Here is a 24,363-nt window from a genome sequence, read left to right on the forward strand (position 1 = left end):
TCATTGGTCTATGTATGGCAGGGTCCTTTTTTTTTTAAGATTTTATTTTTATTTATTTGTCAGAGAGAGAGCACAAAGTAGGGGGAGTGGCAGGCGGAGAGAGAGAAGCAGACTCCCCACTCAGCAGGGAGCCCAATCTGGGACTCGATCCCAGGACCCCAGGAGCACGACCTGAACCAAAGAAATACGCTTAACGACTGAGCCACCCAGGCATCCCTGTGGCAGGGTCCTTTTAATTGCTGCTTTGGAGTAAGAACTGATCTAATTGCCACATAAGCAAATGACTTGTGATCGGTGTCAGTTGGATTTATATATATTATTGAAGAAAGTAATAATGAACCCTGTCAGCAGCTCTGTAACCATGGACAAGTCACTAACGGCCACATTTGTAAATTAAGATTGTTCTTGCTTATGGGGGAGTAACTGAAATGATCCACGAGAAAGCATTTGTTTAGCTCTATAGCATTTGTTTGGATAATTTTCGATTTTAAAAGTTAGAATTAGGTAGGGGAGCCTGGGTGGCTCAGTCAGTTAAGATCTCTAGGTGATTCATATACATGATAAAGTTTGAGAAGCACTGTAAATGATGCCTTAGATATGTGATTCAAAGTAAGCTGAATATTGCTGGTTTTTGTTTAATAGACAGACCTTCCAGAACTTGAGACACCAGAATCTGCCAGAATAATAGCATTCATCTCTTGGCTTAGAGAGCAGAGACCATTTTTCCCCATACTTTATGTAATAAGGTAAGTTGAATTTTTCATATACTAATAGTGAAATAATTTGTTTAGCTTTACAAGGACCTATTTTGAGTCATATGTGACTATTGCTTAAGCAAACCCTTCAGAAAAAAAGAAAAATGAAGTTTCAATAAATATTACTCAATTATGCTTTATATGCAATTACTAGTAAAGAGTATGTTAAAAGCCTCATGACAAATCCACTTTATTTTACTATTACATTTTATCTAATGTATATATTTTTGTCTTTTATTCCTCAGGGATGAGAGTCCAATGAAAGCAAACTTCCTTCAAAACATGGTAGAAGACAGAACAGAATCTGCATTATCATACTATGAATTCCTCTTGCATATACAACAACAAGTGAACAAATGAACAAATGAAGATATTTGACTTAAAGTCATGATTATGCAGTACACCTGAGAATGTGTAATACTTTCCTTTTCTATTAGGTTTGTGGACTAATGTGATGATTGTATGTTCTCACTGTGATTTCAACAAACTATAGCAAATAAAGGACCACAGCAGAGAATCAAACATGCTACTCTGAAATACTGTATTTTTCAAATCAAAATATATCTACGTACATTTGATTGGTTACTTTTTTCCTTTGCTGCCAATAACGTTTGAATTGTTATGGATTGAAATAGGATGAGACAATATTGCAGAGGCAAAGTACATTTTGTAAAATAAAGACTTCTGTGTTTCAAATGTATATTTCTCATTTTTTCCTGAAATTTTGGCTGCTACATCTACAACCTCACAAGACTTAAGCGTTGCAGGGATGTTACAAATCCATTGATAAATGATCTTTTTAAAATCCAAAAAATTTCAGAAGTAAATAGTATGTAGAAAAGCTAGAACCCATCCCCCACACCTGTTTGTTTTTGTTTTTTTTTAAGGAAGAAAAAGGATCATCATGTTAACTAAAACTAGAGTAAACTAACTCTAGACTAGTTTGAGAAGAATATGAATAATACAGTTGAGCTTTAAAATCTGTCAGTATTCTCTATACTTGAAGAACAAAGTCACTTTGATTTAAAGTGAAAACTAATTAAGTGGTTTTCTGATTTGACTGCAGAAGACTTGGTTGGACCCAGTATCATATTCTGCAGTGAAAAGAATTAGCTGTCTTCATAAATACATTGGGACTGGCAATGATAATAGGGAGATGAGAAACTTTGGTTATCTTGATCCTTGAAGTGGGCTTTGGTTCATTTCTGCTCTGTGATGTATAATAAAAGTGTTATATTGGTGAATTGATGAATTAAATTAAAGGTTTTTAAAATTCTGTCTCAAATGCATAACATTTTTCTAAGGAGTTTAATAATTGGAAGCCGCTCATAAGATATTTATTCTTGGATATTAAACTTATTAAAGCATGAATGCTGCTGTTTGATTTGGTGGATATTAAGATTACACAAATCCAATATATTGAAGTTATGGTAGAAATGTGATTTCTGAACATGCTCAAGAGACTGCTTTTTTGATTGAGCCAGAGAAATATTATAGTCAAAACCATTGAGTGGATTTTGTTTACAAATAGGTAAATTATACATTTGTATATTTTAAGTGCTGAGATAGGATATCTTTAAAAGAGTTTGGCCCATTTTTCACAGATTCACCTTGTCTTGTATGAACTTCTTAACGTAAAAGTTGTTCATGTGTAATACTTGATGAAAAGATTTTTGTTTCTTTGTTTTAATGGGTTAGAAAAATGTGTTTACAATCTTGGTCTCATACGATCACCAATGAAATAGTAACTTTCAGGTTTACATCAGTATGAGCTGACTTTAACTGAGTTGTTTGGGGATAGGGAAGAATCAGGTCCCATTAGAGTATACACTACTGCTTGACTGCTGGATCAGACTAATTGTTTGGGTTTTATAGGAATATCATCTCCCTTAAGCAGTATTAAGGTTTATCTTCAGTATGCGAGTGGTACATTGAACTGGAAATTTTCTTGAAAGCTGCTTCATTATTATTAGGAAGCAATTTTCAAGTTGTAGCAAATTAAAAAGATTTATATTTTCCCCTCTTTTAAAGAAACAGAGTCATCCTTGTGCACTGATGTTTCTTAAAATAACTGAAATTCTTGTGCTTGCTTCGGCAGCACATATACTAAAATTGGAACGATATTAAAATAACTGAAATTCTCTTCTTAATGTGAATTGTAAATGTTGATATTTGTAGGTCCTTTCTTAATAATAGAGAAGAACCTTCCAGAGGGAAAAATTTGTGCTTCTAGGGACAGTGATCTTCCTTGTGCCTCACTTTAGAACCCTAAGTGGGTATGACTCTTGTTATTGCCACATGCTTTGTTAGTATATTTCACAAATTTACTTCTAAAATTTCACTTTAAAAATTATTTTAGATAGTGTATAACATGTGCAATCCAGAATAATTTTATAATAGGCAGGTCATAAAAAACATTATTTTAGTTAAGATTCATAATATTTGTTCTCTGGTAATGAGAGAATGAATGAACCTTTTGGAGATACTGATATTAAGCAATTTTTTTTTGCAATACTGAATGTGTTTTTTAGCTTGATTTTTTTTTTTTTTGCAGTAGGGCACTACCTATCTCATCTTGTATTACTTTTTGATGTAAAGCAACTAATATTTACACTATGCCATATTTTTTTTATTGTAGTTGTAAATTATGAACGATCCTCGAATTTTCTACAGATCTACAACTACTAAAGTAACAGACAAGGGCAATCTTGGTATTTAAATCTGAGCATGGCAATTCTACCATAAAAAGTACTCTATTTTTCTAATTTCTAGGATTTTTAAAATAACATTTCTGTACATCTGACATTAATATTTACTCAAGCTGTGTACCATTTTAGTTTGCATATACTTCATTGTTTTAATTTAATGTAATGTATTGAGTCTAACAGACTGTTTTACAATAATTAGAACAAAGGATTTATTTCTTCTAATCAAAGATGCATAACAGCTGTTATCTAGGGGACCATCAAATGTGATTTCAAGATTTTGTTAACTATTTCAAATATAATCCTTATATAGAAATTTTAATTTTGTAAAGTAGTGTATAATATTGTAACATTAAATTCTTGTTTCAAATTCAAATATGTATTGATCTTCAATTGTGTTAAATCTTGCTTCTCTTAAATATTAGAGACAAGATTTGTCTTCCTTTTTACAGTTTGTAATTTTCACTGTTTTATTCCTGTAAAAAAAAGTCATTTGTAACCCATGCAAATAATCGTTTGAACTGTGCTAACTTATCAATTTGGCTATTCAATAAAGTTATTGAAAGAGCTTACATATAGTGACCTGTTATTTAAAGTGGTATGGATAACCTGCCAGTCACTGAATTGTGCCATGTTGTACACCCAAGTCAAGTCAATGGAAGGCTTTGGCTGAAAGCGCTTTGCATCTAAGCTGATGTCTGGGAGGTCATAAACCGAATTCCTGATGCTCACTTCTCAAGGACTGCTGGATTTAAAATTCTAGATTGAAAGGTTTTTTTTTTTTTTAATTCTTTTAATTCTAACACGTTTAAGACGGTACTCCATTGTCTTCTGGACCCTATGGTTATTGATAGGATGCCTACTGTCAATCTAAATGTTACTTTGAACGTTATCTGTTAGCTTTCAAGATTTTTTTTATCCAGGGCGCCTGGGTGGCTCAGTCGTTAAGCGTCTGCCTTCAGTTCAGGTCATGATCCCAGAGTCCTGGGATCAGCCCCCATCGGCCTCCCTGCCCAGTGGGGAGCCTGCTTCTCCCTCTCCCACTCCCCACTTGTATTCCCTCTCCTGCTGTCTCTCTGTTAAATAAATAAAAATATTTTTAAAAAAAGATTTTTTTAAATCCTTAATATTCTATAGTTAGGCTATTCTGAGTTTATAGTTTATCTTGCTTGTTTTTCAGAGCACATTTTAATCTCAAAATCCTCGCGTATCTTGAACTATGGAAAATTCTCAGCCATTTTTTTAAAGATTTTATTTATTTGAGAGAGAGCATGGGGAGAGAGGGTCAGAGGGAGAAGCAGACTCCCCCCGCCAAGCAGGGAGTCCGACGTGGGACTCCAGGACCATGACCTGAGCGGAAGGCACTCACCCAACTGAGCCAGATGCCCGCCATTTATTTTTTTTTTATTAATTTTTTAAGATTTTATTTATTTATTTGACAGAGAGCAAGCACAAGCAGGAGGAGATGCAGGCAGAGTGAGAGGGAGAAGCAGGCTCCCCGCTGAGCAGGGTGCCTGATGCAGGACTCGATTCCAGGACCCTGGGATCATGACCTGAGCTTAAGGCAGACACTTAACCAACTGAGCCACTCAGGCGCCCTCTATGGGTGTTCTTAGTTGCATTTTCTAGCCCCTTCCCCAAAACTAGGGCTCATAGTGGTGTTTTAGGGTTCCCGTCCTGAAGTGATTTGGGGATATCACCATTTCAGTCACCAGCAGTGGGAAGACTAGTTGCTGCCTTCCTTTCTGCCTCCCAACTTAAGAGCTGAAGCCCAAGGCTATGTGGGTCAATAGCAAATGATATCTTGAATATTTTTGGAGGGAGGGAAAACCTCATGCAGTAAGTGTAGCCTCTGTGTCCCTGTGTATTGTGCGACTCACTTTTAGTGCTTTTTAGCCCACAGAATGTGCTATCATTACCTGCTTCTGGACCTGCAGCCCAACAGGCACCTGACTTTAGCTCTGCAGTGCTGTTTCTGATACTTTTTATCTGCTAAGATGTTTCTCTTGTTTTTGAGTCTTGCTATTTTTTCCCTTCATATTTTTAGCTGTTGTTATTTCTGTGTGGAGTAAAGAGGGGTCCAAGCATGAACTTACTGCCTAAATTTAACCCCAGAAATTGAATTCTAGTTTCATCACTTATGGCTCAATCTTTTCAGCTTTGTAGCTACACTTTATCAATAAAGTATTATTACTAGCCTGCCTAAACAATGCTACATAAAAATTAAAAAAACAGGGGCACCTGGGTGGCTCAGTTAGTTAAGTGTCTGCCTTCGGCTCAGGTCACGATCTCCAGGTCCTGGGATCGAGTCCCGCATTGGGCTCCCTGCTCAGCAAGGAGTCTGCTTCTCCCTCTCTCTCTCCTTGTGCCTCCCCTCTTGCTTGTGCGCTCTCTCCCTCTCACTTTCTTTCTCCCTCTCTCAAATGAATAAACTTTTTTTTAAAGATTTTATTTATTTATTTGACAGAGACACAGCAAGAGAGGGAACACAAGCAGGGGGAGTGGGAGAGGGAGAAGCAGGCTTCCCGCTGAGCAGGGAGCCTGATGCGGCTCTCGATCCCAGGACCCTGGGATCATGACCTGAGCCGAAGGCAGACACTTAACCATCTGAGCCACCCAGGCGCCCCAAAGTGGTAAATTTTTTAAAAATGAATGGGTTTGCCCTTGTAAGGTCCATAGCGAGAGAGACAGTAATTAATAATCTTAAGTATGCACATCATTTACCAAAGAATCACTTATTGAGAAGTACTAGGGAGTTTAATCAATAAACTACAGAAACCCCACAGGGAAATGGTTCCCCAGAGATAAGTAAGCATATAACATGAAATCTTCACACTTTTAATTCTTACCAAACTAAAGGAGCTATCATGCACCTAAGCAGATAAAATTTAAATTTGGATTCTATAGGCTCTCTTAAATGAAAAAAATATTGTTTATCCTGGAATTGTATTTGGTTTTGGTTCATCAGAACTATACGTCATTAAGTTCTGCACATTTATTATACTTAACAATTATTCAGTTTTAGAAGTTTGTTTTTTCTTTTAAGACACAGCTATGTAGGTCTGTACACACAGGCAGGGCAACCTTTTAATGCTTTGTCATTAACTAGGGCACGTCCTTGGGATTTAGCTTTTATCCAATCAAGGGAGAAAGTCCGTGTTTATACCTTGGCTCCTCTTGTTACTGAAGACAAAAGATAAATTGTTATTAGATTTTTTTACACTTTTTTCCTCAAACTTTTCTGTCTGTACAGGGTAAGGGGACTAACAGTTAAATACAGTATTTCGTTACCTTCTGTTTAGGCCGGGTTTCACTTGCTCCCTGATTTTGAGCATGATTGTGTAGCAGGCTTCATTGCAGGAGACCCACTAGATTGCTTCACCCTCTGCAGCCTCAGGTGTCAAGCACTTACTGCGCCCTCTCACAAAGGGTTGACGGATGATTGAATTCCTTCATTCTTTTATTCATTCACTTCGTCTTTATGACTAATACTTGCATAGCAAATGCAGGGCTGCCTTATGACTTTCATGTACCCTACCACTTTGCTTTAGTGGGCCCCTTCCTCCAGAGAGGTTTTTTTTTTTTTTTTAGTACGCTACAGGCCCAGTGCCAGCCCAGCTCAGAACTTGAACTCAGGACCCTGAGATCAAGACCTGACCTGAGATCAAGGGTCAGCGGCTTAACTGAGCCACCCAGGTGCCCCCATAAAGGCATTCTTCTTATTATATTTTATGACTGTTAAGGATAACCACAATCCACGCTGGATTCATTATTATGTTAAATTATTATCATTACACGTTTCTTCTGACTTTAAAAGAATTTAAAATTAGAACATTTCTTCGGGTCCCTAATACTATCATGGCTCTCAACACTGCCTTGTAAGTCAGCCGGGCTGAGTGCTCACGCTGTTCCAGGAGTTGCAGTTAAAAACACTCCTCCTGGAGCCTACAGTCTAGCTAGGGAGAAACAGACAATAAAATAAGTACATTTAGCTTGCGAGTCGGTTAAGAAAAATAAAGCAGATAAGGAGAATATGGAGTCTTGAGAAGGGTGGAGATTTAGGTAGAACGGACAGGGAAATCTTCACTGGGAAAGCCGTGAACAAAGACATGAAGAAGGCCTGGAACATGCCAGGTGTATATATGGAAGAAAAGCGACTGAGGAGAAAAAAGAAATCAGCGTGAAGAACAAATCCTAAACGAAACTCTCCCTAAAGCGTCGCTCCCGAGTTACGTATGTCCGGAGTTCACAAATGAGGTCGCAGAAGGTCACTAGAAACAAGTGCCCGCCGCAGCAACCTCCATTTTGCTTTTGGGCACCAACCTCAGGTGGATTTACGCCTGGCCGCATTCCTTTCCCTCTCGTTAGCATGGAGGCCGGTTTTCTTCACGTCCGAATGAACATCAGAGAAGCCCGGTGGCGGGGGCAGAGGAGCAGCGAGGGCCAGCCCAGGCAGAAAGAACTGGGGCGGTCCAGTCTGCCCTCATCCAAGATGGCGGCACAAGCCTGGCGCTTTGTCCGGTCGGCGGCGCACGTGCTTAGCCCGCCTCTCGGGCTTGGCGCTCGGGGGCGGGTCTACGGCGGGGGGGGGTGGGCTCGCGCCCTGCGGCCTGTCCTTAAGTCATCTGCGCCGCGGCTGCCACCTCCGCCGCCACTTTTAGCATTTCTTGGTTTGGGTCGGGAGGATGGAGCCTGTGACCGTCGCGCCTGACAGCGGCCACCGGCCGGGGGCTCCGGCGACCTCAGGCCTGTCGGCTTCCCAGCGTCGGGCCGAGCTGCGGCGGAGGAAGCTGCTTATGAACTCGGAACAGCGCATCAACCGGATCATGGGCTTTCACAGGCCCGGGAGTGGCGCGGGTGAGAGCCTCCCGTCTCCCCTCACTCTCCGGCCCACCGCTTTGAGTCTTCAAGATTATTCTTGCTTTCCCTCAACGCCCCGCTGGCCTTTTGACAGAGCTCTACTCTGTGACCTCCCCTCTTGTCTCCGCTTCTTAGGTGATGTCCCAAATTCTCACTTAACCCCCGGACGTTTCTAGTCCCTCTCCTCAATTTTCCGTGGGCTTCGCTCCGAGATTGTCCCCATCTCTGCCCCAGGCTGCGAACCCTTGGCTCCTGAGTCCCTACCTATGCCATGGTGCCCTCTACCCAGTTATGCTAGAGAGCCCCTTTTTCGTTCCCCACGCCCTCCCTTCTCTTGAAGGGCGCACCTTTTATCCCTTGTCAGATTGCTCTAATGTGCCCCTCAGGAAAATGGTTTTCCTTTATTTCTCTTCAAAATGCTTTTTCCCTTCCAGTGCCTTTCCTAGCGTCTGTCTTCCTTCTTTTGCCTTTCGCTGTTATTCTGTCGCCCCTCCGGAGCTTGTGTTTACTGAACTGCTCCCTGGTCCTTCCTACGTGGAAATGGGACTCTTATGGTCCTATCCTGGTCTGTGTCAGTGTCCTCAACACTGTCATCTACAGGCTTTTTCTACAACAGGAAAATAAGACTGGGTGACCATTATTTGTACCCCCAACAAGTGGGACGTGCCCACCTAAGGTCTTCTCTCCTAGTGTGCTGAGATTGATGTGATTGATGTCAGGAACCGCATCTTATTTTACTTATTTTTTTTTAAAGATTTTATTTATTTGACAGAAAGAAGATAGTGAGAACAGGAACACAAGCAGGGGGAGAGGGAGAGGGGGAAGCAGGCTTCCCGCGGAGCAGGGAGCCCCAGGCGGGCCTCGATCCCAGGACCCTGGGATCATGACCTGAGCCGAAGGCAGACACTTAACGACTGAGTCACCCAGGCGCCCCAAGGAACCGCATTTTAACCCTAAAGAGAGTTGCTCATTTCTCGCCCATTGCGAGTACAATTCAATGAATATTCATGTGAATGTTTATTGAGCACTTAGTAGGTGCTAGTGTTCTCTAAGTTTCCATTGATTGCCTTTAGTAATTGACCTTTATTCAGTGTTTGCAGGCTACTTAAAGCTTTGTGATTTCTGTGGGCTTTAGATAGACAGCCCTGAACTTTTCAGATAGTTTACAAGTTACCAGGAAAGGTAAGAAGCACTATTTCAAATTCTTCTAGAATAGTTAGAAGACACATTTCTCTCTTTAATGATTAACAGCAGGATATTTATTCCAAAGGCATTTATTGTCCTTCTCAAGCTGTATTCCGTATTGTGTTCTTTTGCTTTGAAAATTCTGTCACTAAAGGTTTTGTTTTGCTTTTAAAGCAGAACAGCATCCTCAAACTGCTTAATTACCTACTAATGGCTCCCTCACTACACTAGGATTAGGGAACAGTAGCTTTACTGTAGGATATGCCACACCCTATGCTGACAGGACTCTGGATTCAGAAATGTAATATTAAAATACAGATTTTGAAAAGCTTTAATGATTTTATATTTTAAACAAATAAGCTAGAGCAGGCAATCTAGTCATTCTTCTGGGATATATTGTCCATGAAAACCTGGTCTTTATAGCTTGCTCCCTCCATGACCATCTTTACCAATTTGTCTGGTGGTCTTATCTTCCTGCTCCCAAAGTTTGGGTTGTATCCTCTGCAAGAATACCCTTTTGGGGTGATACATATTCTGAGGGTGTAGAGGAAGGAACCAGTTTATGTTTTACGCAGAATCAGTTTTTAGATTCAGAGACTGCAGAGTTCTAGCAGTAGCGGCATATTTTTTAATATTAATATGAAAGGTGTTTGCCAGTATATACTACATAAGGCTTCTAAATTTCTTTTCTCAGAAGAAGAAGGTCAAACAAAATCAAAGCAGCAGGACAGTGACAAACTGAACTCCCTCACCATTCCTTCAGTTTCAAAGCGAGTAGTGCTAGGGGATTCGGTCAGTACAGGAACAACTGACCAGCAAAGTGGTGTGGCCGAGGTAAAGGGGACTCAGCTGGGAGACAAACTGGACTCTTTCATTAAACCACCGGAGTGCAATAATGATGTAAACCTTGAGCTCCGGCAGCGGAATAGAGGGGACCTGACAGCAGACACTGTCCAGAGGGGTTCTCGCCATGGCCTTGAACAATACCTCTCCAGATTTGAAGAAGCAATGAAGCTACGGAAACAGCTGATTAGTGAAAAACCCAATCAAGAAGATGGAAATACAACAGAAGAATTTGACTCTTTTCGAATATTTAGATTGGTGGGATGTGCTCTTCTTGCCTTTGGAGTCAGAGCTTTTGTTTGCAAATACTTGGTAAGAAACATAATGGAAATTGCAAATTGGCTATAGAATGAGTGCTTTAAATCCATGGAATTGATTGCCAGTATTAATATTTACCAGATTCATGTGGCTGCTTGGAGATATAAACTGCTGTTCACCTTAGATATAGATGAAATGTTCTGGTTAAATACAGAGCCCAATAATAATTGCTTAACTCTTTCTGTATTCTAGGTAGCATTCTGATGCTTTAAATGTATTAATTTATTGAACCTCATCCTTCTGACTTTGTGTTTTATAGATGAGGGAATGAAGACCCAGAGGTTAAATCATTTGCCCAAGGTCACATAGTTACTAAGTGACAGTTGGGCTTTAACACAGTTTCTTTCTAAAACCAAAGGGTAAAGTATCTACATGTACTATATATTAATTAGCACTTTTTAAAAAGATTTATTTATTTATTTACTTGACAGAGAGAGACAGCAAGAGAGGGAACACAAGCAGGGGGAGTGGGAGAGGGAGAAGCAGGCTCCCCACTGAGCAGGGGCCCAACACAGGGCTCAATCCCAGGACCCTGGGACCATTACCTGAGCCCAAGGCATACGCTTAAGGACTGAGCCACGCCAGGCGCCCCAATTACCACTTTTCAAATAATTTGAAACCTTAAAATACAGTTCTCATGGTCCTGAACATGATGTAATTTTTTTTGTGATTCAGCAAACACTTCAGCATTTTATAATGTATCATCATAATGGCAATCCGTCATCTTTGTGCCAGGAGAAGTGGAAGAAAAGCATAGCTCATAGTTCAGTGTCTTGCTCTTAGAAGTATTTCCATTCACTAGACATTTTAAGAATACCTACCAAGTACCGGGCACATAGCAAATTTTTCAGATAATTAAAGATTATTATTCAGCAGGAAAGTTTTTTTAAATCTATTTTATGCACATTTTTTTTTAAAGAGAATCTGTTGTACAGATCTGACATTAAATTGTCATAGCTTTCAGCATTTAATGAGATGTGTAGCTGCTTTTTTTTTTTCTTAAGGGTTCTGTGCTTTTAGGATTTTAAAGTTACGTCCTATTTATGTGTGAGGTTTTTTTGTTTGTTTTTTGAGGTTTTTTCCTATCAGATTTTCAGATGTTATTTCTCACTGCTTTCACTATATATCCATCTGGTAATGTTTGCTCTTTCACTCCCTTCATAATATTTTTAATTTTAGGAATAAATCTAAATCAATTATTGTTTGGGTCTTTTCGATTTTCTTGTGCAAGTAGCAAGACAACCACACCATTTTATCTATAGTAAGAATAGCTTGTCATTTGGATGCCAGCAGTATAGCTAATGAGATAATTTCTTGTCCCAGTGTCTGGGAATGTATGGCATCCAGTAAGTACCGGGCCTTTTCTGTGTGCTTGGAAATTGTTGGTTGATTACATCTAGATGAGAGACATGTTAACTGCATGATATATTATACATCTATCACCACTGAATACTTTAAATCATTTAAAGAATAAGTTTTTGTGAGAGTAGACATTTTGGGGAACATCGAAAGAATGTGACTTGACTTGAGAAACGTGTTTTATGATAAGGAGATCCAGTCCCTTTATTTTTTTCACCCTTGTACAGAAACAAGACTGCTTTCAGCCACTAAAATTAAATATATGTATATTTTTTTACAGTTTTTTTGCTTGGAATTTTATAGCTGCTGTTAGTTTGATTTGTTGTGATTTGAATGATGATGTTGGAAATAAATAATTTTATCTTCTATCTTCACAGTCCATATTTGCTCCGTTTCTTACTTTACAACTTGCGTACATGGGACTATACAAATATTTTCCCAAGGTAAATTAAAACTTTTTCTAAATTATGGTGATGTATTTAGACTGATTGATGACTAGATAATTTTAAGAACTTAAAAAAATTAGTCATTCTCATGTTCTGAATCAGTGCTACTAGAAGTGTCATTGGCCCACCAGTGCTGATCTTAAAAACTTTATTTCCGTTTGTAACAAGTTAAGTTCAGAACGTGAGTGATTAGAAACTTTTTGGCAATTTGACGTTGCCATAACATTTTTTTCATATTTTACAAAAATGTTGGTCTATCATGGACTGGGGGGAAGAACTTAACCACAGAGTTTGAATAATACTTTTCTGAGAAAATGTTCAGTTTAATTACTTAGTGAATTTATTAATACATTTTATCTGTAATAAAGGAAATTGATTTTAAAATGCATTCTTTTATCTTACTGTGCTCCTTACTGGATGCCTAATAACAATGCACTGTATCTTTAATGTCCAAGGGCCTGGTATTTCCAAGAATTATTTGGCCCAAATTGCAGAACAGAATCATGGACAGTGTCAGTGTTTACCTAGTCTGCTTAACTACAAAGGTATACACAGTTTTATGGGACTTGGCTGGCATAAAAAGTAACCTCACTGATGTAATTGAGTTTTGTGTGAGGGTTTTGGGTTTTTTTTAAGATTTTACTTAAGTTATTTGAGAGAGTGGGAGAGCGAGAGAGCATGATCGGGGCGGGAGGAGGGGCAGAGAGAGGAGGAGAAGCAGGGTCTCCACTGAGCAGGGAGCCCGATGCAAGGCACAATCCCAGGAACCTGGGATCATGACCTGAGCTGAAGGCAGATGCTTAACTGAGCCATCCAGTCACCCCTTATGTGAGTTTTTTACTGAAAAACAGCTACTTGGTCATTTGCTTAATCGTTTATAATGCACTGATAGACCTCATGTGTGTTTTCAATGGGTTTGAAACGTATTTATGAAGAGTCAAATAGGTTATATATACAAAGTAAAAGAATACAGAAAGAAATGTAATTTTATTTGTAAATTTAATTGAATTTTTTTGGATGATATAGATGTATATTTATTGAAAGACTGATTATAGTTTTACAATAGCAAAAGTTTTTTTATCTTTTTTTTAAAGATTTTATTTATTTATTCGACAGAGAGGGAGACATCGAGAGAGGGAACACAGGCAGGGGGAGTGGGAGAGGGAGAAGCAGGCTTCCCACTGAGCAGGGAGCCCGATGGCGGGGCTCGATGTGGGGCTTGATCCCAGGATCCTGGGATCATGACCTGAGCCGGAGGCAGACGCTTAACCGACTGAGCCACCCAGGCGCCCCGCAATAGCAAAGTTCAGAAACAGCAAAGATGCCTACTAATAAATGACTCATTAGATTATGGCATATCCATTCAGAATGATGAAGCTCTGATATATGGATAATGGTAAGCTTGCCAAGAAGTATTAAGAGAAGAAAACAAAATGCAGAGTAGGAGCTATAGTATGCTACTTTTTTCATAAAAAGGAGGAAAATAGGGGTGCCTGGGTGGCACAGTTAAGCATCTGACTCTTGGTTTCAGCTCAGGTCATGACCTCAGGGTCCTAGGATTGAGCCCTGTGTCAGGCTGCACACTCAGCATGGAGTCAGCTTAAGATTCACTCTCCCTTTTCGCCTCCTGCTCGTGCTGTCTCTCTCTCTCAAATAAATGGATAAAATCTTTAAAAAAAAATAATACATATTTGATTTTCTTGTATATGTATGAAGAAACTTTGGAAGATTTTTTTTAAGATTTTTTTTTTTAATTTGAGAGAGAGTGAGCACATGTGGAAGTTGGGGGTGGGGAAGAGGGAGAAGCAGACTCCCCGCTGAGCAGGGAGCCTGATACACGGCTCAGTCCCAGTACCCTGAGATCATACCCTGAGCCAAAGGCATCTGCTTAACCAACTGAGCCACCTAGGCGCCCCTCAGCTCAGGTCTTGATCTCATGGTTGTGAGTTTGAGCCCCATGTTGGGCTCCACACTGGGCATGGAGCCTACTTTAAAAAAAAAAGAAAGAGAAGAAAAAAAAAATCTTTACAACCCTGAGATCAAGAGTTGCACACTCCCTTGACTGAGCCAGCCAGATGCCCCATATAACTCTGGAAGAATATTACATGAAATTAACAATGGTTATTTGTACTAGGAATGTGTATGTGTTACTAGGTAAATGGGGGAGAGAAAAGGAAGGGAGACTACTGTATACTTTTAACAAAACATTTTGGTGTAACTTTTTTTTTTAAGATTTGCTTATTTTTTTAAACTTTATTTATTTTAAAGATTTTATTTATTTATTTGAAAGAGAGAGAGAGAGCACAAGTAGGCAAAGCTTCAGGCAGAGGGAGAGGGAGAAGCAGGCTCTCCGCCGAGCAGGGAGCCCAATGTGGGGCTCGATCCCAGGACCCTGGGATCATGATCTGAGCCAAAGGCAGACGCTTAACTGACTGAGCCACCCAGGCACCGCTTATTTTTTATTTTTTAAGATTTATTTTATTTATTTCAGAGAGAGCGAGAAAGCATGTAGGGGGTGGGGAGGGAAGGGTAGAGGGAGAGAGAGAATCCCAAGCCGACTTCTCACTGAGCACAGAGCCCATCGGGCTCGATCCCAGGACCATGAGATGACAACCTGAGCCGAAATCAAAAGTCGGGTGCTCAACTGACTGAGCCACTCAGGCGCCCGATGGGCTTTTTTTAAGTTATCTCCACATTCAACATGGGGCTCAAACTCAGAACCCTGAGATCAGGGGTGCCTGGGTGGCTCAGTCATTAAGCGTCTGCCTTCGGCTCAGGTCGTGGTCCCAGGGTCCTGGGATCGAGGCCGGCATCGGGCTCCCTGCTCCGCGGGAAGCCTGCTTCTCCCTCTCCCACTCCCCCTGCTTGTGTTCCCTCTCTCGCTGCGTCTCTCTCTGTCAAATAAATAAATAAAATCTTTAAAAAAAAACCCTGAGATCAAGAGTTGCATGTTCTACCAATGGAGCCAGCCAGGTGCCCCTTATGACAGTTTTTAAACTCACAGAAATGTTTAAAGAATTGTGCAGTGAACTCCCGTTTATACTTATTATCTAAATCTGTAATTAACATTTTGTTATATTATCATGCATCTATCCAATTTATCCATTTTCAATCCATCTTTTTTTCCCCCATCTTTTTTTTTACTTGATGTATTTCAAAATATGTTGTAGACGTCAGTATATTTTACCCCTACACATTTTGGCCTACATATCATTAACTACAATTTAATAGTGATCTGTGGTTCTTCTTCCTTTTTTTAAGGTGAAATTCTCATCCAGTGAAATGCTCAAGCTATTACTATACCATTTAATGAGTTTTGACAACCTATGAAACCCAGATCGTTTCAAGGTTTAGAACGTGAATGTTAGGATGTTCCACCATACCCCTTTCCAGTCAGCTTCAGCCCCTACACCCTGAGGCTCTGGTTTCCTATTTTTTTTTTAAGATTTTATTTATTCATTTGAGACACAGAGATACAGAGAGAGAGCATATGTAGGGGGAGAGGCAGGTGGAGAGGGAGAAGCAGGCTTCCCGCAGAGCAGGGAGCCTGATGCACGGCTCAGTCCCAGGACCCTGGGATCATGACCTGAGCTGAAGGCAGACGCTTAAGCATCTGAGCCACCCAGGCGCCCCAGATCTCATTTCCTTTTTCCCACCATAGATTAGTTTTTGCCTGTTTTAGTACTTCACTTTTTTTTTAAGATTTTAAGTAATCTCGGGGTGCCTGGGTGGCTCAGTCGTTAAGTGTCTGCCTTCGGCTCGGGTCATGATCCCAGGGTCCTGGGATCGAGCCCCGCATTGGGCTCCCTGCTCCGCGGGAAGTCTGCTTCTCCCTCTCCCACTCCCCCTGGTTGTGTTCCCTCTCTCGCTGTGTCTCTTTCTGTCAAATAAATAAACAAAATCTTTAAAAAAAAAAAAAGATTTTAAGTAATCTCTATACCCAATGTAGGGCTTGAACTCACAACCCTGAGATCAAGAGTTGCTCCACTGACTAAACCAGGTGCCCCTGTTTTAGTACTTCATATATATGGGATCATTCCTACACATACTTTTTTGTACAAGGCTTCTTTTATTCTGCATGATTTTGAGATTCATCCATGTTGTTGAGTGTATTGGGCCATCCCCCCCTTTGTTTTTTCTGAGTAATATTCCATTGTATGAATGTATCCATTTGTTTATCTGATCTCCTGTCCAGAGACATTTTGGTTGTTTCCAGTTTTTAGTTATGTCTAAAACAGCTGAGAATTTGTATGAATCTTTTTCTGTACATAAGCTTTGATTTCTCTTGGGTAACAGTAGGTTTTTATATTTAAAAAGTTTCTGGGGTGCCAGGGTAGTTCACTCAGTTAAGTGGCTGCCTTTGGCTTAGGTCATGACCCCAGGGTCCTGGGATTGAGCCCTGTGTTGTGCTTCATGCTCAGTGGGTAGTCTGCTTCTCCCTCTCCCTCTGCCTCTTTTCCTTGCTCGTGCTCTCTCAAAAAATAAATAAAATTTTTAAAAAATCTTTAAATAGGTTTTTTAATCATGTGACTGGATCTGGTGATACCAGATCGACTAAGTAAATGAAAATTCAGCCTTAAATGCCTTTAAAAATTAGACAAGTGTGCCTGGGTGGCTCAGACGGTTAAGCGTCTGCCTTTGGCTCAGGTCATGATCCCAGAGTCCTGGGATCGAATCCCACATCAGGGAGCCTGTTTCTCCCTCTCCCTCTGACTGCTGCTCCCCCTGCTTGTACACTCTCTCCCTCTCTGTCAAAAATAAATAAAATCTTAAAAAATAAATAAAAAATAAAAATTAGACAAGAAAATTTCGTCAGGAAATAGATGTTCAGTGATACCCTACTGCATGTGTAAGAAGTATGAATTCCTTTGCGTGACCGCTAGAGCTCTACAGAATGTTCCTATGATTCTGTCACAGATAACTGTACTTTAGTGTGGCTATCACTCTTCTGACTTTTTTTGTCTAAGACTTACCTCCAATAAGATTTCTTCTCTCATTTTTGTCCATCTAAATCTTGCTCATTTTTTTTTTAAAGATTTTATTTATTTATTTCACAGAGAGAGAGACACAGTGAGAGAGGGAACGCAAGCAGGGGGAGTGGGAGAGGGAGAAGCATGCTTCCCGCTGAGCAGGGAGCCTGATGCGGGGCTCAATCCCAGGACCCTGGGATCATGACCTGAGCCGAAGGCAGATGCCTAATGAATGAGCCACCCAGGCGCCCCTAAATCTTGCTCATTCTTGAAGGCCTGTTTTTAATTTTACTGTCTTCTGAAATCCTTCCCTGGGCTTTCTTTATACACATAACACGGGAGTAATTTCTACCTTTTTTTTTTTAAAGATTTTATTTATTTATTTGACAGAGAGAGACAGCGAGAGAGGGAACACAAGCAGGGGGAGTGGGAGAGGGAGAAGCAGGCTTCCCGCTGAGCAGGGAGCCCGATGTGGGGCTCAATCCCAGGACCGTGGGATCACGACCTGAGCCAAAGGCAGATGCTTAACAACTGAGCCACCCAGGCGCCCCTAATTTCTACCTTCTTTGAGCCACTGTGCCATATATATATATATTTTTTAAAGATTTTATTTATTTATTTGAGAGAGAGAATAAGAGAGACAGTGAGCACATGAGAGGGGGGAGGGTCAGAGGGAGAAGCAGACTCCCCGCTGAGCAGGGAGCCCTATGCAAGACTTGATCCCGGGACTCCAGGATCATGACCTGAGCCGAAGGCAGTCACTTAACCAACTGAGCCACCCAGGTGCCCACACTGTGCCATATATTATTCATGTCCTTCATTTAGCAGTTACGTTCCCTGTAGAATGTTTTTCCTGTTTTTGTCTTGTGCTGTTGTATATATCTTAAATAGTTATTTATGTTTTGCCTTTCAAGATAAGACTGTTTTTTTCACTTTTGATAACATGAATGTTATGCAACAATGCAAACATAATATGCCTAGCAGTTTGCTGCTTTACATATTATATGCTTAATAAATGTTTGTTGATATATTACTGATTGATGTTCTGAAACTTCATTAATGGCTTTGTATCAGGCAAAAATAGCAGCACTGATAGTGTTTGTATAGAGCTAAAGTAGTCTTCTGAAAGCTGTAAGATTTATTGAAGTCTTTCTGTGTACAGGGTGAAAAGAAGATAAAGACAACCGTACTAACAGCTGCCCTTCTATTATCTGGAATTCCTGCTGAAGTGATAAATCGATCAATGGATACCTATAGCAAAATGGGCGAAGTTTTCACAGATCTCTGTGTCTACTTTTTCACGTTTATCTTTTGTCATGAACTCCTTAATTACTGGGGCTCTGAAGTACCATGAAGCTTGCAGCACTCAGCAGGAGAAGCTTACCAAAAAGCACCTTCTCTTCTACAGTGCAGTGTCTCTAAAGGAGGCAAATGGGTTTACACCTTTATGTAATTCTTGTACTTGATAGGGGTTGTAAATCATTTGATTAGGAATGGACTGGCAGGTTCCCTGATTTAAAAGCATTGAGTTGGTATTAATACTGATGTGAAGAATAGACTTCCATTGTCATTAATTGACTTTTCTTTGTTTAATTAGAATTCGTAGTCTCCACGTTTCTCTAACTTCTAAGATTTGTAATTCCTCTTTTGGGAGCTGAGCTGCTGCTTTTGGAGAGCAGATGAACACGGTCTCAGCCAGCCCCAAGGGCTGCAACTTGTATTTGTGTTGTTCTGTCCTGAGAAATGGAGCCATCTTCAAAATAAAATGAAAGAAACTGAATGGTCTAATGTTAAGTCTGCACGTGTTAACTTATAAGGACTAAATGAGGTAGCCAATTTTATCTTTTCTTGTTGAGTATCTTAATTTTTACTCCAGTGCAAAAAAGGAGTAATGAAAGAAATTAACATTCATACATGTGAAATTAGAAAGCATTTATGAAGGTATTTATTTTAATTTTTATTTATGGAAAGTTATTTTTAAATTTTTTAAAGATTTTATTTATTTATTTATTTATTTTAAAGATTTTATTTATTTATTTGACAGAGAGAGAGCACAGGTAAGCAGAGAAGCAGCAGAGGGAGAGGGAGAAGCAGGCCCCCTGCTGAGCAAGGAGCCAGATGCGGGACTCGATCCCAGGACCCTGGGATCATGACCTGAGCTGAAGGCAGATGCTTAACTGAGCCACCCAGGTGCCCCTATAAAAGTTATTTTATTATCAAGCTCATAATTGGAAATTTTCACTTTTGAGTGTTCAATTTTTAGAAGTAAGATTTTTATTTTTATTATTTACTTTTTTTTTTTTAAGATTTTATTTATTTGACAGAGAGAGACACAGAGAGAGAGGGAACACAAGCAGGGGGAGTGGGAGAGGGAGAAGCAAGCTTCCTGCCGAGCAGGGTGCCCAATGTGGGGCTCGATCCCAGGACTCTGGGACCATGACCTGAGCCGAAGGCAGATGCTTAACGACTGAGCCACGTAGGCGCCGCTATTATTTACTTATTAAAGATTTTTTATTTTTAAGTAATCTGTATACCCACCATGGGGCTCGAACTCATGACCCCAAGATCAAGAGTCGCATGCTCCTCCTACTGAGCCAGTCAGGTGCCCCTAGCAGTAAGGTTTTTTGTTTGTTTGTTTGTTTGTTTTAAAGATTTTATTTATTTGACAAAGAGAGACACAGCGAGAGAGGGAACACAAGCAGGGGGAGTCGGAGAGGGAGAAGCAGGCTTCCCGCCGAGCAGGGAGCTTGATGCGGGGCTCGATCCCAGGACCCTGGGACCATGACCTGAGCCTCAGGCATATGCTTAACGACAGTCACTCAGGCGCCCCAGCAGCAAGGTTTTTAAGCAAACTAGAATAGTATGATTAGTATGCATAAAAATTGGATTTGAAAATTGACTGCGGTATGCAACCCAGTATCATAAATACCCTTTTAAATAACTTGGTAACACTATCATATTTGGAAGGTTATAAAACATTAAGCATTATATTGCTTAATATTACATTTCCTTAAAATTTTTGTATGGCCTATTTGATTAATCCTTGTGAAATTATAAACATCTATACCTTCTTCTTTATTATTCCCGAAGTCTTTATTTTTTTTAAAAGATTATTTATTTGACAGAACAGAAGCAGGGGGAGCAGCAGAGGGAGAGGGAGAAGCAGACTCCTTGCCAAGCAGTGAGCCCAATGTGGGGCTCCAGCCCAGGACCCTGGGATCACGACCTGAGTCGAAGGCAGACGCTTAACCCACTGAGCCACCCAGGTGCCCCCAAAGTCTTTATTTTTGTCATTTTACTTTGACCCAAAATAATAGAATATAACTATAATTAAGTGTATTCCTCTGACTTAGGATAAGATTACTTACACATGTTCTTCCTGATTCCCTAATGAATCTAGTATTTAGAGGAGAATTAGAAAGCACCCTTGGATTTGTCATTTCCCCTCCCAGTCCCTGGGAAGACACTAGTGGTCCTCAATTGTACGTATTTACTTTTATTTCTTCTTTTATTTTTTTTGTTCTTTTGTTTCTTAAAAAAAGGCCTCATTTAGCTAGTTGACACATGTGAAGTTTTAATACTTATAGATCATTATCGAATCTCTTCAGAGAGAAGAGCTAGCTATAATATATCTATGTCTGTTGGTGCCACTTTTCTTTATTCAGCCAATTGGCATCTTCCTAATAATTTAAGAATGTTTAATAATACTGCACAGAAATGGCAGTTTCTTAGTGTTGGGAATAATTTTTTAGTTAAAAATTTTAAGGACTTGAAATGTATATGGGTTAAAACTAGATTGAAAAGTGACATCTTCAACCAGTAGCTTCCTAGTCTGATTAGTTGTGTAAATGGATGTATGTGCATTACCATTGGTACTAAAAACAGCAAGAGGGTTATGAGACAGAACTGGGTTAATTAAATCAAAATCTGCTTTGGAAGTCAGGGCATTTTGTTAAAAGTTATGTGTTGGAGACATACTGGACTATAATTACTTCTTTTACCCACCCTAATAGTTAAAAACAGCTTTTTCTGGGACATAGAATTGCTGTGAACTTTACATAAACATCTTGTGAATATAAAAAGCCTTTCAGGATTGTCACATGAATGGGTTCTCTCTTTTTTTTTTTTTTTCTTTTTGAATGGGTTCTCTTAAAAAGGAGTTATAGGGGCACCTGGGTGGCTCAGTTCGTTAGGTGTCTGGACTCTTGTTTTCTGCTCAGGTCATGATCTCAGGGTTATGAGATCCAGCCCCCGGTAGGGTTCCATGATCAGTGGGGAGTCTGCTTGAGATTCTCTCCCTCTCCCTCTGTTCCTCCCCCTACTAGCACCCTGTCTTTCTCCCTCTCTTTCAAATAAATCTTTTTTTTTTTTTTTTTTTTAAAGAGGGAGTTAGAAATGATGTGTCTTGAAAACAGGTCTGGCCTGGGTATCAGATGCGTGGGTTACTGGTTCCAGTTTAGATTCCGAAAAGATTAGTGACCTAGGATTAAGTTTGTTTTTGTTTCCAGAGTCTCAGTTTTCGCAATTAAAATGACGAAATTCAAGTATGTGATTTTACAAAAATCTGTTCCAGCTGTAACATTCAGTTTTGTTTGGCCTCATCCAGTTTTATGGCTTCAAATACTGCATTCTTTTCTTTTAAGATTTTATTTATTTATTTGCATTGTTAAACGTTTTTTAAGATTTTATTTATTTGACAGAGAGAGATAGGGAGAGCAGAAATACAAGCAGGGGGTAGTGGGAGAGGGAGAAGCAGGCTTCTCGCCGAGCAGGGAGCCCAACATGGGGCTCGATCCCAGGACACTGGGATCATGACCTGAGCTGAAGGCAGATGCTTAACGACTGAGCCACCCAGGTGCCCCCCGCATTCTTCAACATTTTATAAACTGCTTATGACCCCTGTGTCTCAGACAAGTTCTTTTTTTTTTTTTTTAAGATTTTATTTATTTTAGAAAGAGAGAGATAGGGAGAAAGAGCATGAATGGGAAGGAGAGGGAGAAGCAGGCTCCCCACAAACAGGGAGCCTGACACAGGGCTCCATCCCAGGACCCCGGGATCATGACCTGAGCCGAAGGCAGACGCTCAACTGACCGAGCCACCCAGGCAGCCATCTCAGACAAGTTCTATTTCTCCCTTGAACTCCAGACTCCTGTATCTCCTACGTGGCCACTATCCCCTGAGTATCCAGCAGGCAGCTCAAACATCCCATCACCCTACCAGATCCACTGATTTTTCTCTTCATCCCCTGCCAAATTTGCTGCTTCCATGTCTTTCTCCAGAATATCACCCCAACCCACAGTAGCTCTGTTCAAAGCCCGAGTCATCTTTATGCCTCCCTTTCCCTCACAGTTCACATCCAACTTACCAGTTAGTGTTTGGGGAGCTGCCTCTGGAATACATCCAGAATCTGACTGCTTCTCAGTGTCTTCATGTTCAAGTCACTAGTGGTTTCCTATTTCTCTTAGATTGAAACCCATTCTTGTTACCTTTACCCACACAGAAGCAATGTAGAGTGGCTCTGATAGTTGCTGTCCATTCTGTCAGATATCAGGCCAAGCCTCTTTTATTCTGGGCATGGACGGTTCTGCTGCCACAGATGGGCAGGAAGGCAGAGAAGAAGAGCAGAAGCTCATCATGGTGTCTTAACTCCGTTTCTTCTTTTTTTTTAAATCAAATTTATTGAGGTGAAATTTACATACAGTAAAATGTGCCAAGTTAAAGTTCACAGTTCATTGAGTTTTCAACCACCACAATCACAATCTAGAACTTTTCTTTCTTAGGTATAAGAATGTGAAATAGTACAGAGGCATGTAAACTATGAGAGCCTCTTTCTTCACTGCGTTACAGCTTTGTGTCAAAACAACTCAACATTTCAGTATGTTCTACTAGGTGAGTCATTCTCAACCTTGAGTGTACTTCAAAATCACCTAAGAAGCTTAAAAATTCCCAGTGCACAGGCAGCACTCCAGACCAAGTAAATCAGAATATCCATTTGGAACACATGCATCCATGTATATATTTATTTTTAAGATTTTATTTTTAGGTAATCTCTATATCCGACCTGGGGGTGAGTTCAAGAGCTGCAGGTTCTATAGACTGAGCCAACCAGATACCCCATCATGTATTTTTTTTCAAGACTTTTTTTATTTGAGAGAGAGAGAGAGTGAGTGAGAGAACATGAGAGGGAGGAGGGTCAGAGGAAGAAGCGGACTGCCAGTGAGGGGGGAGCCGAAAGTGGGGCTCCATCCCAGGACCGTGGGATCATGACCTGAGCCAAAGGCAGACGCTTAACCAACTGAGCCCCCCAGGAGCCCCCCATCATGTATTTTTTTAAAGCTTCCAAGCTCAGGCAATGTTGAGAACCATTATAATCTTAGGAATATATATTTGGCTCTTCCTCTTCTCCACCAACTTAACTCCGACTCAGTCTTCACATCTCACCTCAAAGGTAACATCCTCAGGTAACCCTTTCTGAACTCCTCTCCTATGCCGCAATCTCTTTTTTTGTATTACATTTGCTTGTGTTTTTAGTTATGTCTATATCCCCCACTAACTTGTAAGCTCCCCGGATGTTAAGACTTGCACCACACATAACAATACATATAAATGAATGAATGTATAAACGAGAGTGAATGGAGATGTTGATAGCACCACTCAGCTCAGGTTAAGGGGGACGGAATGCATATGGCGCCTCGGTGGCCCTTGCAGGAAAGACCTTTCTAGGGCCTGCAAAACCAGGGCGCCTTTCTCCACCGCACCAAAGGACACAAACTTTCAAGGCACTGCAGGGAAAACGCCGCCAAGGTCGCGTCTTTCGGCGCGGCCGGCGCTGGGCGGCCTCCAGCCGAGAGGGGGCGCTGTGGCGAGATAGCAGCTTCCGGCCCGCTTTTTCCTTCCCTTTGCCACGGGCACCAGCACGTCC

General features: G+C 40.5%; 2 protein-coding genes across 3 annotated transcripts in view; both read left to right on the forward strand.

The window, feature by feature from the left end:
- Positions 1 to 1,455, forward strand: part of SEC24A (SEC24 homolog A, COPII component) — a 66,304-nt gene extending 64,849 nt beyond the window's left edge. For both annotated transcript variants that reach the window (XM_028103620.2, XM_028103621.2), the window contains exons 22-23: positions 643 to 746; positions 1,001 to 1,455. In XM_028103620.2, coding sequence (XP_027959421.1) covers positions 643 to 746; positions 1,001 to 1,115 — 219 coding nt within the window. In that variant the 3' untranslated portion in view covers positions 1,116 to 1,455. The remainder of the gene's footprint in view (positions 1 to 642; positions 747 to 1,000) is intronic.
- Positions 1,456 to 8,053: 6,598 nt separating this feature from the next.
- On the forward strand, positions 8,054 to 19,235 carry CAMLG (calcium modulating ligand). Its single transcript, XM_028103707.2, has 4 exons — positions 8,054 to 8,317; positions 10,200 to 10,660; positions 12,403 to 12,468; positions 18,604 to 19,235. Exons 1-4 carry the CDS (start codon positions 8,146 to 8,148, stop codon positions 18,793 to 18,795), a joined length of 891 nt encoding a protein of 296 aa, XP_027959508.1. The 5' UTR covers positions 8,054 to 8,145; the 3' UTR covers positions 18,796 to 19,235.
- Positions 19,236 to 24,363: the final 5,128 nt, after the last annotated feature.

The sequence above is a fragment of the Eumetopias jubatus genome, unplaced genomic scaffold (genome assembly GCF_037043125.1).
Source record: "Eumetopias jubatus isolate StellerSeaLion01/CBP00866 unplaced genomic scaffold, mEumJub1_p1.0 scaffold_5, whole genome shotgun sequence".
In the NCBI taxonomy this organism is placed as follows: domain Eukaryota; kingdom Metazoa; phylum Chordata; class Mammalia; order Carnivora; family Otariidae; genus Eumetopias; species Eumetopias jubatus.